The 13,207-nt window shown below is 44.5% G+C and overlaps 1 protein-coding gene across 1 annotated transcript in view; it reads right to left on the bottom strand.

Moving 5' to 3' along the window:
• Positions 1–11,605: 11,605 nt before the first annotated feature.
• LOC121303304 (gap junction beta-3 protein-like) overlaps positions 11,606–13,207 on the bottom strand; it is a 3,656-nt gene continuing 2,054 nt past the window's right edge. Inside the window, exon 3 of the mRNA XM_041233895.1 lies at positions 11,606–11,708. Within this exon, the coding sequence (XP_041089829.1) occupies positions 11,606–11,708 (103 nt within the window). The remainder of the gene's footprint in view (positions 11,709–13,207) is intronic.

The raw sequence follows: 13,207 nt of genomic DNA, 5'->3' as shown, positions 1-13,207 counted from the left end.
CAGATGTGAAAATGCCTTATTTTACTGTAAGGCTCTAATTCGAGAGTACACTGCAGCCCCTAATATCAGATCTGAATCCAGCAATGCTGCTTGTGGTTACAGTATGGGGGTTTATAGGGGATGCAACTGTTTTGCAGAAGACTCAAAATGTAAGTTGAGCCCTGAAAGTTGTCTGGGATGCAAGATGGTGCCAAAGCCAGGTTCTTTTGTTATTTATGTTTTTAAAGCCAACTGCTTCGGGCAGAGAAAGGAGGATGGCAGCGGCTCTGCCCCTGGGTTATCTTGCTGAAGTCGCGCCCGTCACAGACGGAGAGTCTGTGCCCTCACTCATCACAAGCTTCACCTGCAGTCCCACCTGGGGCGCCGGACTGATGGTCTGCGGTGAATTAATCCGATGTGTTGAGAGACACAGAGGATTAGGCAGGAGAGTCTACCTGCATTGGATCACTGCTATGAAATCATGAACACACGAAAATCAAAACACCGGTTCAGAACGCTCCAGCACATTTTGCCACAAGTGTGGTCTCATGCACGGAAGACGCTAACTGGAAGTATTCAGGATCAGCTGTCCAGATTATCTTACATTAACATGTGCAGAGATGCTCAGCAGCAATCCAATGTCTTCGGGCCAACCCTTTCAGAGATTCAGCTCAGTAAAGCTCTTTGCCAGTTTTGCAAGCTACCCTCCATCTGCCCTGAAAAGAGCCATTTCATATTCCTTCAGATCTCTGATATGAAAACCAGCCTCAGCTGCATTGGACACAGCACTCAGGGCTTCATTTAAGACTCCTACTGCTAAATGTTTTGAGTTCTTTGGAGTCTAATTAGATACAGCTGAGGTTCATTAGCTGCACAATGCATCTTTACAGTTCATTTATCACTCCCCTTCCGAACGCACTGAATGACCGATGATGCAAGCACAACTTGAGGTGAAAAGCGTTTCATCGTGGTTCGTTCTGCTTGTCAGTAACATTGAGTGTTTGCTTTATCAATCCCCGATCCTCGTTCCACATTTCTGTAATGCAGTTAGCTCTGTTTCAGCAGCCTTGAACGCCGTGTCGCAAAACACATACTGTACCCGCATGGAAAACATGAACATCTGTATTCATGTCTTTGGAGCTCAAGAGGAAGGAGAAGGAGGCGTTTTGCATTTTAAGACTTTGTTTTATTGACTTACTGTAATTAACTTGAGTCTAGAAGAAAAAAATAAATTCACAAAAAAAAAAACAACCCCTGAAGGCTTCAGTACAGTAATTCAGTTGAATTATTTATGCATTTATTTTTTCCCTGTTAATTGTGGAAATATAGCAGTGCATCACTTTGTCAGCTGCTCACTCTTTGAGGGAATGGCAGAGTAAACGAATGGTAATTTTGCACAATGTTTCAGGGCACAGTGAGGTGGGTTAGTTTGCAGCCCTTGAGGTCAGCTCGTGATTTCACAGCAGAGGTGATTCGTTTGAGCCTCTAAACACTGCTGTTTATTCAATTCAGGGGGGTTACCCAGTCCCACCAACACATCTCATTACAGAGTTCAAACAGTCTCCTAAACTTTCAAAAGAGATGGACTTGTCAGTTTTATTAAAAGCAGCAGGCCCTGATTTTTGTGCCGGGGGGGGGGGGTTGCCCCCCCATTTTTCTCCCCAGTCCCAGTGCAGCGCTCTTGTAACCCAGCATTCCCAAGCAGGATTCCGTGAGGTCCTGCCTTCACCTGGGTGATTGTTAAGTCTTTTCAGCGTGCCTCTTAAGGTCACAGCTTTAGAAGAAACGGTTTCCCTTTGAGTATTTCGATCTGGTGAAAGCACAGTTTCTGATTACTTTTATAAAACCGACTTGCATTGTTTAAAATCCAAATCGTTCGGACGTGGGACGCTGTACCCTGCAGGACAGGTGAATCCAGTCACTCCACCGTGTCAACCCAGACATTTCATTGGAACCATTGTGCTGCTGTCATGCTCCGAGCTCTCTTCATTTTTAATGAGAGCTGGTGATGGCAAGCAATCCCTCACACATTACTACCCCAGATTGCTGTTCTGCACAGCTGGGTCTCTTGGTGCCTGCATTGAGGCTCTTTATAAGCAATTACACAGCAATCAATCTGCCACGATATCTTTAATTCAAACAGTATTATTATTATTATTATTATTATTATTATTGGTTGTGTTATTATTGCATAGATTTTAATCTTAGCTCTAATTTGTGTGGTACTATATCAAGGTATGCAGATATCCATTCAATATGCCACTGCCTGGGGAAGACGATAGAAGCATTCGAATGATTTCCTACCCTTCGCTGCGGATGTAGTTTCTGGTACAATACTGACTGCGCCTCAGTCCCACTCAAGCTGTACAATGAGCCAGGGCAGCCAGATCCCCTGCTGGTAACATCTCAGATCTGAGCTTCATCCCAGAGACTATGGGGCTATCCTGGGGAAACCACATCAAATCACACCAGTTCAGAGGAACCACATCAAATCACACCAGTGCAGAGAAACCACATCAAATCACACCAGTGCAGAGAAACCACATCAAATCACACCAGTGCAGAGAAACCACATCAAATCAGACCAGTTCAGAGAAACCACATCAAATCACACCAGTGCAGAGGAACCACATCAAATCACACCAGTGCAGAGAAACCACATCAAATCACACCAGTGCAGAGGAACCACATCAAATCAGACCAGTGCAAAGTCTTGGCTGTCGAAAGTTAAGCTCCCTAGGCTTGACAGAACAACTTGCACAAAAAGCACATGAACACTCGGAGACAGATTCAACATAACTTTTATTTAGATGCCTGTTTTTCCAAAGTGTGTTTTAGTTATTATTTGTGTTTTCCATTGAAAGTTGACAAAGTTTACCTTATCCAATAGCACTGAATCCAGGACCATTGGGAATGAAGGCTAGGCTTCGGAGCGAGGGCAGGAGACAAGTCTTCACCCAGGAGAGTGATGAGGGGATGACTACCAAGGATGACCTGACCATTTTGTTGATGCTGAATCATTGGGATCCTCAAATACCTGACCTGATAAAGTTCTGAGGTCCGTTAGCTGCTCAGAACGGGATGCGCATGGACAGGAGGAAAGGCCTCCTCGATGTTCTTCTGTTACACGCAACGCTAAATTAAAACAAAAAAAATATAAGTTTAGACTCGAACTCTCATTTCACTGTAGTTTTTCTGAATTCAGCTCTACTGAAATAGTTACAGATCACACTGAATGCTGGACTGAACTGACTTGCAGGTATCCATACAAGGAACAACGCATTAATAGGACTGGTATTCACATGTCCTGAACAATGAAGAGGCCTCTCTGATATCTTTCTGAATTGTAAGAGGGCGCTCTGAACGAAGCTGCGCCCCCTCTCTCCCTGTTATCTCAATGGAACAGATGTACCAGGCTTTTTCGATCATGGGGTTATCAGAAGAGGCCCATGCTTGTCATGGTAAAGGAGAGGGGCAGAGTGTGATCTCCTTGTGATTACATTGAGAGAGTCGAGACGAGACTCAATGGGCACGCTCGCCGTTTCTCTAGATCTTTTGTCTCTTTTTCACTCTTTTCAATCGCTGAACCATCTTGCTCTCTGGTGGCAAGCAGGAGAGGAGGTTTAGAATATTTTAAAAGGCCAGTCGGTCAACAAGCGTTTCTGAAGCCCTTCCCTGCCATGAAGCAAAGAGGTCACAGCTGCTAGAAAGTAACAAAGCCTCCTGAGATTTTGTTACAAACGTTTAGACGGGTACTCGGGGAGCGCAGTTCAAACTATAGCGACTAAACTCAATTCCACAACAAATTAGGGACAGTCTGGGTTTTGCCATTGTGTAGTCCTGTCTCTTAATGTCATAGTGTAAGTTCTGAGGCATCTCGATACAAAACGGGTTTTAAAAAAGGACACATTTATTTTGGTTAAAAATAAACTTTAATACAGTCAAGGAAGCACGTCTGTGATTCTTTATTCATTTAGGAAACAACGTTGCTACTTTCAAACAGCACGGTCTCCTCCGAGTCACGTCGTTAAAATACAACAAGCATCAGCACTTTCCTTGATTAGCTATTCTGGAGGTCTTTTCAGGCTTTGCAAATCCACAACATGAAAACAGGGACGATCCACTCTGAAGAAATGCTCTGAGGAGCCAATCACATCTTGCGCAGCGCACGCACCCAAAATAACAGCCTTCTAGATATCTGAGGGGGTTCTATCTGTCACAGAGCTGGGCATTCGTAGGTTAGATCAAGGGTTACAAGGAATACATCTACTCCTGTCTACCTCTGCGGGAGTAATTCATAACGTTTGGGGTACCACTGAACTTGTGAGACTGATTGATAAATCATTCAAAATATGACGTGATTATTCTTTCAGGGGTATCAAGATATTGAGTGAGGGAGGAAGCAAGCGTCCCGAGAGACAGAAGGAGCTACGCACGCCCCTACCATCAGTCGTTCTGCAGCTGCTATCACAAAAAGGGTTTATGACAGATAGCAAGGGCACCAGAGCTGGCAGCTCTGCAGACTGATGACAGGTAATAGCTGCTATTGCTGCAGGACAGACAACTTGTCAGTAGCACTTGGCGATTGTGCAGTTCCTGGATTATCTACTCTAGTCCATCGCCCCAGTCAGCAATTTGTTTTAGCAGCTTCCCCTGCCTTCCCAAAATCAAAATGAATTTACCGTGGAGGCATATATCTTCAGAGACAGGTACTGCTAGTTCCGGGTTTTTTGCCCCCCCCCCTCAAAATGAAGGAGTTCAGAACTCAGAGGAGGTGCAGAAGATATTCAGGTGTTATTCTTGTGGTATTCTGCAGCAATTCATTGTGTATTTGCAGCCGTTATTTGAAAGGGTTACCAATGGTATTGAGAATCTGGTTCACAATCCGATTTCCGCACATGCATGAGGTGCCTCGTTCTATAGATTTCTGTGCATTTCAAAGTGAGAAGACAGGGGATGGGTCGGTGCTGGATCGTTTACCTCTGAAAATTGATGCCTCTCCTCAGCCTTAACTCTGCCTGCGCCAAAGCAAAATCTGCACTCAGTACTTTGCTGTTCATTTCCGGACTCCTTGATGAGGGACACTGGCAGTCAGACACACTCGGCTGAGACTGAATCAGGCTGGCAGAGGGAATGTGAGAGAGAGCGCCTTGAGGAAGGGGTATTGTGTGCTCTCTGTACCCTCTCTTTCTCCACACCCCTGCCTCCCTCGCCCTTTCTCCTCACATCCCCCCACTCTCGGTTTCTCTCTCCTTCAGTCTGCTAACCTCATTATCCATTCCTCTCCTTCCTCTTTCCCTGGCTTCATCATTTCTCCAGCACACTCCCTCCCTCTCCCAGTGGCCTTCTCTCTGGTGGATTCCTCCCAGTTGTCTTGCCCAGTAGCCTGAAGTGTTTCCCCAGTTATCAAAAGCTACTGTTCTGTTCAGACTTTACCAGATATATGCAACTGCAGTATCACAGAATTGAGTGCAAAGTGCAAATAGCAAATATTAGCAAATGGTAACTGATGACTCTTGGAAGTGCTGTGGGCATGCATACCATGCAACATGGTAATAACACAGTAATAACCAGGTAACTAACAACCTCTTCTGCTCGTATAAGGTAAGTGTTGTTGGAGTAAACGTGCAATAACGGAATAATCCTGTGCCACGTGCTGCTGTGTAATTACATCAAGGAAACCAATACAATTGCGCAACGAGGGAAGGAATCGCTTGTAATTAATGTGTTATTACTATGTAATTACACGGTTATTCATAACACCACAGCCCAATACACTATCCATTTTAATCACTGTAGTGGGGAGCTAAAGGTAAGAGCAGTTGGTGTCCCTCCTTAGAATACAAGAGCTAGTGTAATGGCATACTGATCTGATGTATAATGGGTTGCCTTACAACAAGGGAGCACTGCATTATCCCAGACAAACCTGAAAAAAAATACCCAAAGTGTCATCTGTAATGTCCTTGTCTCTGCGTTACATTAGAAAGTTTGACGCTGCGTCTGGGTAATGATATGGCGCTGAAGTGCAAGGCCACATCCCTCGACACCAGCCTGATTACTCCAGCGCCTCCTCCAAGGACCGGATGATGGTCGCTGCTCACTTACTGCCAGCGCTTGTGCAGTAATTAATACCGGCTCCGTCTAGATGAACACCGAACTCCGGGAGCAGGGAAATGGATTCTGTGCTCCATCAAGAATACTCCATCAAATTGGAAATACAAGAAAGCTATTTTCCTGCTGTCCTTTAGAGTGCTGATTGAATGGGATAATAGATCATACAAGGCATATCAGAGCGGAGTGCACTGATGAAGATCGAGAGAGTTTTTTATTAGGACACAGAATATAAAATAAGACTCTAGGAGTCAGATTTTCAAAGCTTTTGCTACAGCCTTTAATTAACTTCTAATTTTTTTTTTTTAAAAGGACAAAATTCCATGTAAATGATATAAAATTGAGAAGCAAACCACTTCAGTGTCTGTAAAAGGCCATGAATAGTACAGCAGTTTATACATGGTTTGGTGTCTTGGTAGATTAGATATTAAAGACTGGAGTAAACACTTTGAAAATATAGCCCTAGGTGTGGATCACTGTGCTACTGTTCCAGAACTTTGAAAAATAACAAACTGCACACGAGGAATAGCATAGTAATGCTCAGTCCATATCTCCATCACGAGTATACATGAACAGAGATTACAAGGAATGTGCTTGAACGACTTCCATAATAATACATGACAGAGTATCACAGGAGAAAAGACTAAAGCAAAGAAACATTTTTCACATTTAGAAGGACCAATAGCTTATTTAATTACTTTAATTAAATATGTTTTAATTACTTACAGAATGTAATGCGTTATTTCAGTTGAGCAAATAGTTTCACGCATTTTTGTTCTGAGGGTTTGAATTGTGTAATTCTATTGATCAATGTTCTTGCAGAGCTCTGAAATGCTAGGCTCAACCCCCACACTACCAACAGCAAGACAATGAAGGTGGAACAAGCACAGCGTTTCAATACCGCAGCAGCGTGCCACTGCGTTAAAAACTGAGTCTTAGTCATTCAACCTGGTCCCAGGGGTCAGTGCTGCAGCGCTTCCTCTGGGTTACATTAGACATCCTTAACCCCTTCATGCATGACACATTGAAAATGGCTAGACTTCTCGAAATAATTCTGGACACTCAATTTAAAATGTTTCCAAGTTCTGCTTTATATGGGGGACAAACGGCAGCTGACCTATATGGGGCCATCATGTGGTTGCGTCTTCCACGTGTCCCCACGTAAAGTCCAGAAGAGGGTCTTTTTTTTTGTCTCCATCCCCTTCTGAGGTCGCCGTGCATGAAATGGTTTAGAAGATCAATCTATAATGCAGCTCAGTTAATGCACTGCAATATTGAAATATCATGAACCACGTGGGTCTTATCTCATTACATCCGTGCAAAAAAAAATCTCTACCGGACAGAAACACACCCCTCGTCCCAGTCCCACATGAATTGAATTAGTCAAACCGTTCTCATATTTCCGATCTCATTATTCTCCTGCACCCCCCTGCCCCACTTCACCCGCAATCCAATAATTTGAAAGAGCTTTTAAAATTGATTGCAACACACTGTGCCTGCATTTCTAATTGCTTTTGAGTTCTACCCCTATAAACGAGCTGCTAGCTATCTTGCACACAAAACCCTAAAATCAAGCTCTCGGGGTGGTTCCAGCTGGAGTGTGCAGAGTTGATCAGTATTAAAGGGCACTCATTAAAATGTGCCCTGGTGCTGTAAACCGCTAAAGATCGTCGTGATCTGCTTGCGCTCTTGTTTTTGTCTGCTGTTTTTTTTTTAAATATATCACTTTACTCAAAACCCCAGACCTCTGACCAAATGGCATGAGGGACTCGTCCTTTAGGGTTGCCATGACGACTGCTGGAATCTACACTTCTCTCTCTCTCTCTCCTCTCTCCCTCTCTCTCTACGAAATTAAGTAAACAGCAACCCATACATAGCTGAAGCTGTAATAAATTAATCATGACTAAGCATACCTGTTATCTCTCTATCCATCCAACTGCATATATCTATGTGCATCTATATATCTATCTATATGTGTGTATCTCTATATATCGACACCACCATTAGGGTTATATTGAATGTGAATTAATGGTCACCTCAATTCAATAAGCAGCGACAGTGCTGAATTCTGTGATGGTTTCGTGTTACGCTGAGTAAGCCAGACATCTTTTATGTGTGAAGTGAGCCAGCTTTTACCCACCAGAGATGGTATTTAATGCTGTGGAGTTGAATTGTAGGGCTCTATAAAGAAGCAGAGCTTAGCTTTGTGTTGAAATGTGTTTTCAGGGCAATTGATTAGAACTTGACTTGCCAAGCCACCCGAAGATTAAACAAGAGAAATCATCCCTCAGAACCGTGCTGCTCAAAGTGCTCCAGAAAACAGAAAGATGATAAACGCTGGGAGCCGTGCTGAACTACAGTTGCCGGGGGCTTTTTTGCACATTTGTATGGCAACACTTTCAAATAACGCTTTTAAATTCCCATTTGGACTCGAGCCCTGTCTGTTCCTGTGGATTTAATATTCCCTTTTATTTCTTCCAGGTTGCTTTGTAACAAACGATGTGATCACGTGTGTAATGATTGCTGCCTCCCTGCATGAGCGAGTGAACACTTCTCATAATCCCCTGCTTCATATATTTCACTACAGTTGCCACAATACTTTATCATTACTCCTGAGCCAACATGCAGCAATCTATTATGAACCGGGTGCAAAGGCAATTCTCTTAGAAGGAATAATATTGAAATAGCAAAGGTTTTATTCACCAGGCTGGAGCTGCACCCTTTCTTTCTAATGGTGTTAAACTGGAGTGTTCAATTGAAATGTCTGCTCTGCATGAAGTCTTGGATTATTCAAGGTTTAGCGAGAGCCAGTCCGGAGCTGCACTGTTTCAATATTACATCATCACGCAAGGAGCTCTGCATACTGCGCTGCTGCTGCTGTCTTCAGCACCAGGACAGCAGGATGTAGTTAGAAATCACAGTGCAGGACAAACCCAGGCACGGAGAGGCAGAGCTTCACTGCCGCGGAGCCCCCCTGACGTGCCAGTGTGCTGCTCAGTGCAACATACACTACAGACTACAAGACAGCCCGGGGCTACGCTAACGAATCACAACCAGAGCAGCTTTCTAATGTGTCAGAAACGCTACAGCTTTACCCCAGCCTTCCGAGGGAAGAGACAAGTATTTAAAGGAGAGCAATGCAGTGCAGCTGGACAGGGCTACTGAGGTACACAAGCCCAGTGAATTGAGATTGCTCTTTCCACATATTAACAATCACAAACATGCAAACGCTAGAGCAAAAACTGTTTGAAATGCATTTAGTGGCAAAAATATTTGTTCATATAGCAGAGTTTATAAATGTCTGTAGCAATAAGGCACTGTGCTTGATTAGACTCAGCGTGTTCTGGTGTGTCTTATTAAACTCATAGTAAAACCAGGACTAGGGTAGTCTGCTATGCAATGGGATTGTTCGATCCCTGTAGAGTCAATGCAGTTGCTCATCATTCGCACATGCTTGGGGAGTTGCTCTGACTCTGGCTAGTTGTCGTTGGCAGTGTGTTCTGCACTCCGCATTGACAGGGGCTCAAATCGAGAGGAGGGGGGTTCTGATGATACAGAGAATCCTCGGCTTTGTCATGACGCCCCCTCGCTGCGGAGACCACGTCAAGGTCAGCTTCCCTGGAAAGCAGATGGATGAGAAATCCATAACCGCACCACATTCCAGCTGAAAACAAAACTACTTCCTGTCTTTATCTCCCTGACTGAGAAGGGCTTCTGCAGGTGCAGTGGGTTCACGCGCTTGCCGTTCGCACATTGACTTAGGGGGCCTTGTCCAGCTCACAGTGGCAGTGGTAATCTATTACACTACTCGCACAAGGCCAGGAGCATGCTGTATCCAAGACGACAGCTCGGATACAGAGGGAGGGGAGGTTAGAGTCTCCTCTGCACGGAGGTCAGGGTGACAGAGGGTCCAGACCCCAGGACTAAGACACTGGAGCGGGACAGCACAGCTGCTGTCCAGACCACTGCTTCCCAAGATGTTTTCTATCTGTTACTTTCCACATATACAGGCACAGTAATGTTTTATCAATTTTTTAAGTCGATTGTTTTCCTTAGTTGTCTGTTTTTCTTAAGACAGCAGGGTGTCTCCTGGATGATTACATGCCGTTTCAAAACTGGGTAGTTTTCTTAAAGCAACAGTGTGCTGTTAAATACGGTAAACAGGCACGCTTCACTCCTGGGCATGAAGGAATCTGAAGAGAATCAGGTCTTGTTCAGAGACGACAGGCTTCACAGGTTACACAGCCTTCACAGGCTTTCTTAAAGCAACAGTGTGCTGTTAAATACGGTAAACAGGCACGCTTCACTCCTGGGCATGAAGGAATCTGAAGAGAATCAGGTCTTGTTCAGAGACGACAGGCTTCACAGGTTACACAGCCTTCACAGGCTTTCTTAAAGCAACAGTGTGCTGTTAAATACGGTAAACAGGCACGCTTCACTCCTGGGCATGAAGGAATCTGAAGAGAATCAGGTCTTGTTCAGAGACGACAGGCTTCACAGGTTACACAGCCTTCACAGGCTTTCTTAAAGCAACAGTGTGCTGTTAAATACGGTAAACAGGCACGCTTCACTCCTGGGCATGAAGGAATCTGAAGAGAATCAGGTCTTGTTCAGAGACGACAGGCTTCACAGGTTACACAGCCTTCACAGGCTTTCTTAAAGCAACAGTGTGCTGTTAAATACGGTAAACAGGCACGCTTCACTCCTGGGCATGAAGGAATCTGAAGAGAATCAGGTCTTGTTCAGAGACGACAGGCTTCACATTATTTAGGAGAGAAAATATTTTGTCTGGAAAAACAGAAGACACAGCTGTGAGGCCCAGAACAGTGAGTGTGTGTTTTATTACTGTACATCTCTTTTTAATAATTCAGCACTTAGAGAAACCCTGGATAGCAATTATAAATTCACATCTTTGGGCCTGTCTTCTCCCTCTAGATTCCATCCTCAAACTGGCACTGAAAATGGAGAGGATAAAAACACACTTCTGTGGCTAAACTAAAAGAAAACGATTGCACAACATGAGTCTCCTTTTCTTTATTGGTGTCGATTTTAATTCTGTGCATCCTTCATCACTCTGTCTCTCTCTCTCCCTTTACCCCCCTCTATTTCTTCTGAATGCTCTACAGAACAGACTGCTGATAATGAAGTCCATGCTAGATGAGCAGTTCCTTGCCAACAGCTGTATAACAGCTGCACAGCCTCGCTGTTTGAGGGAAGCCGTGGCTCAGTAATACTGGCCAAGCCTGCGTCTGGATGCATTGATGAGCAGAGAAGGATTCAGCCGAGGCAGAAACCTGCCCTGAGATTCTGTATCAGGGCCGCACCATCATCTCTGAAAAAGCACAACGCAAAACAAGAATCTCAAGGGTGAGGGAAGGTGTTGCAGTCATTCAGACACACAGCTGCTGCACTCTCTATCTCTTGTAAAATGAAGGGGTGCAGTGGGATGCAAGCTCACACTGCATCTCCTGTGGGAAGCCCTGCAGTGTGAGAGTCGGAGCTGCACTCATGTTCCTCACACAGTCCCCTTGCTCTCAGGTTTCACGTTTCTCTGCCTGCCTGCTCTCTGCTGTGCCACTGCGGCTTCCTCATTATCCAGGTCTAACCTTAGCCCAGAGCTGCAGGGAGAGAGCAAGTGAGCTTGGGGTGGCGAGCACAGAGGAGAGGGTAGCAAACCAGCACAAAGCAGTGGAATCACACTGCTCTACAGCAGGAGCCACAGCCCCTCCGCCTCTCAAACTAGACCCCAGACACTGCCCGTTCTGCCCGACTCACACACTGCTAGTCGGGTTCTGCAGATCACACTGACAGCAGGTTTCTGTCAAGACTGGTCCAATGTACAAAAAAGCACTACCCCAGTCTAAACACAGTTCATGTGTCCAACTGCTCTGAAATGGTAAATGCAGATCGCTCATATATTTTAGATATGAGCTCAAAGTGGCCCATTTCCAAGATGCATAAAACTGGTTTTACATGATGCATAAGACTACATTTTAGTTTAGCCCATAGACAGAGCTCCCCTTTTAGAACGCTGCAGTGGGGAGTCACAGGTAAGACAGCCTGCAATTGGTAATCTGCCTTATTAAGAGAATGCAAGTGCAGGTGCAGTGGTATTAGGGGGCAAATGAGCCATGACTGCCTTAAATGTTCTGCAGTGTAAATGACTGCCTTATAACGACAGAGCACTGCGTTACAGATCCCTAAACTAAAGAGTACTTTGCAATGTACAGTATGTACAGTACAACGTAAATCACAACAGCTCTGATCTCCCATGAGGTGCACCTGTCTGCCCAGGGCACTCTCACTCACAGCCTGTTCCAAACCTCCTCTCTGATGCTCTTCAGAAAAGAAAGTCGATTGAGAGGTGGCAATACCAGAGCCCCCTGCCCTGCCCTCTGCTACCAGTACACAGGGTGAGAATGAAGGATGGGTTGATTGGTGGATTTCTGCAGTACCACACAGCTACCACGGCAACTGCCACTCAAATACCTCACTCCCCTGGTCTGCAAGAACTACAACTCCCAGAAGCCTTTTCAACTGCACCCTTCGGCTCACCCCCTCTGCCAGTCAATTAAAATATTAGAATTGATGAACCGAAAAGGAACAACCCTATACTGCAGACAGCGAGCCGAAGGAGATGAGAAGACCTTGATTTAGAACAACGAGACAGTGATCAATGCATGCCATTTTCCTGCTAATAGAAAATAGATTTGGTGAAATGACATGTTTAAAAGGGTATATTCTAATGTCCCCGGCTTTAGCCCAGTGGATTTTAAACAGGATTCAAATCAACTCACAGTGACTGATGCATTCTGTTCACGGATTGATAGAAAATACATGGATTTTTTTTGTGTGTTTGGAAAAGTAAATACACTTCTAGCACTAACATGGAAAAGAGCATACCAATATTATTGCATACCAATATTGTACATTTCGCTCATAAATATCAACTGGCATGAGAGTGCACCTTTCACACAGTATATACATGCAAGGGAAATATAATTCAAATGCGTATAGCTGTATATGTGCCCTGCATTAAATATGTGTCATTTACTGATTGACTGCTTATAAAAAAGCTTCAAAGGCATTTTACCTTTTAAACAGCTCGTGCCTTTAT

This window comes from Polyodon spathula, chromosome 32 (assembly GCF_017654505.1).
Source record: "Polyodon spathula isolate WHYD16114869_AA chromosome 32, ASM1765450v1, whole genome shotgun sequence".
In the NCBI taxonomy this organism is placed as follows: Eukaryota; Metazoa; Chordata; class Actinopteri; order Acipenseriformes; family Polyodontidae; genus Polyodon; species Polyodon spathula.
The sequence above is the reverse complement of the archived record's forward strand: the minus strand, read 5'-3'. Positions and strand labels throughout refer to the sequence as shown.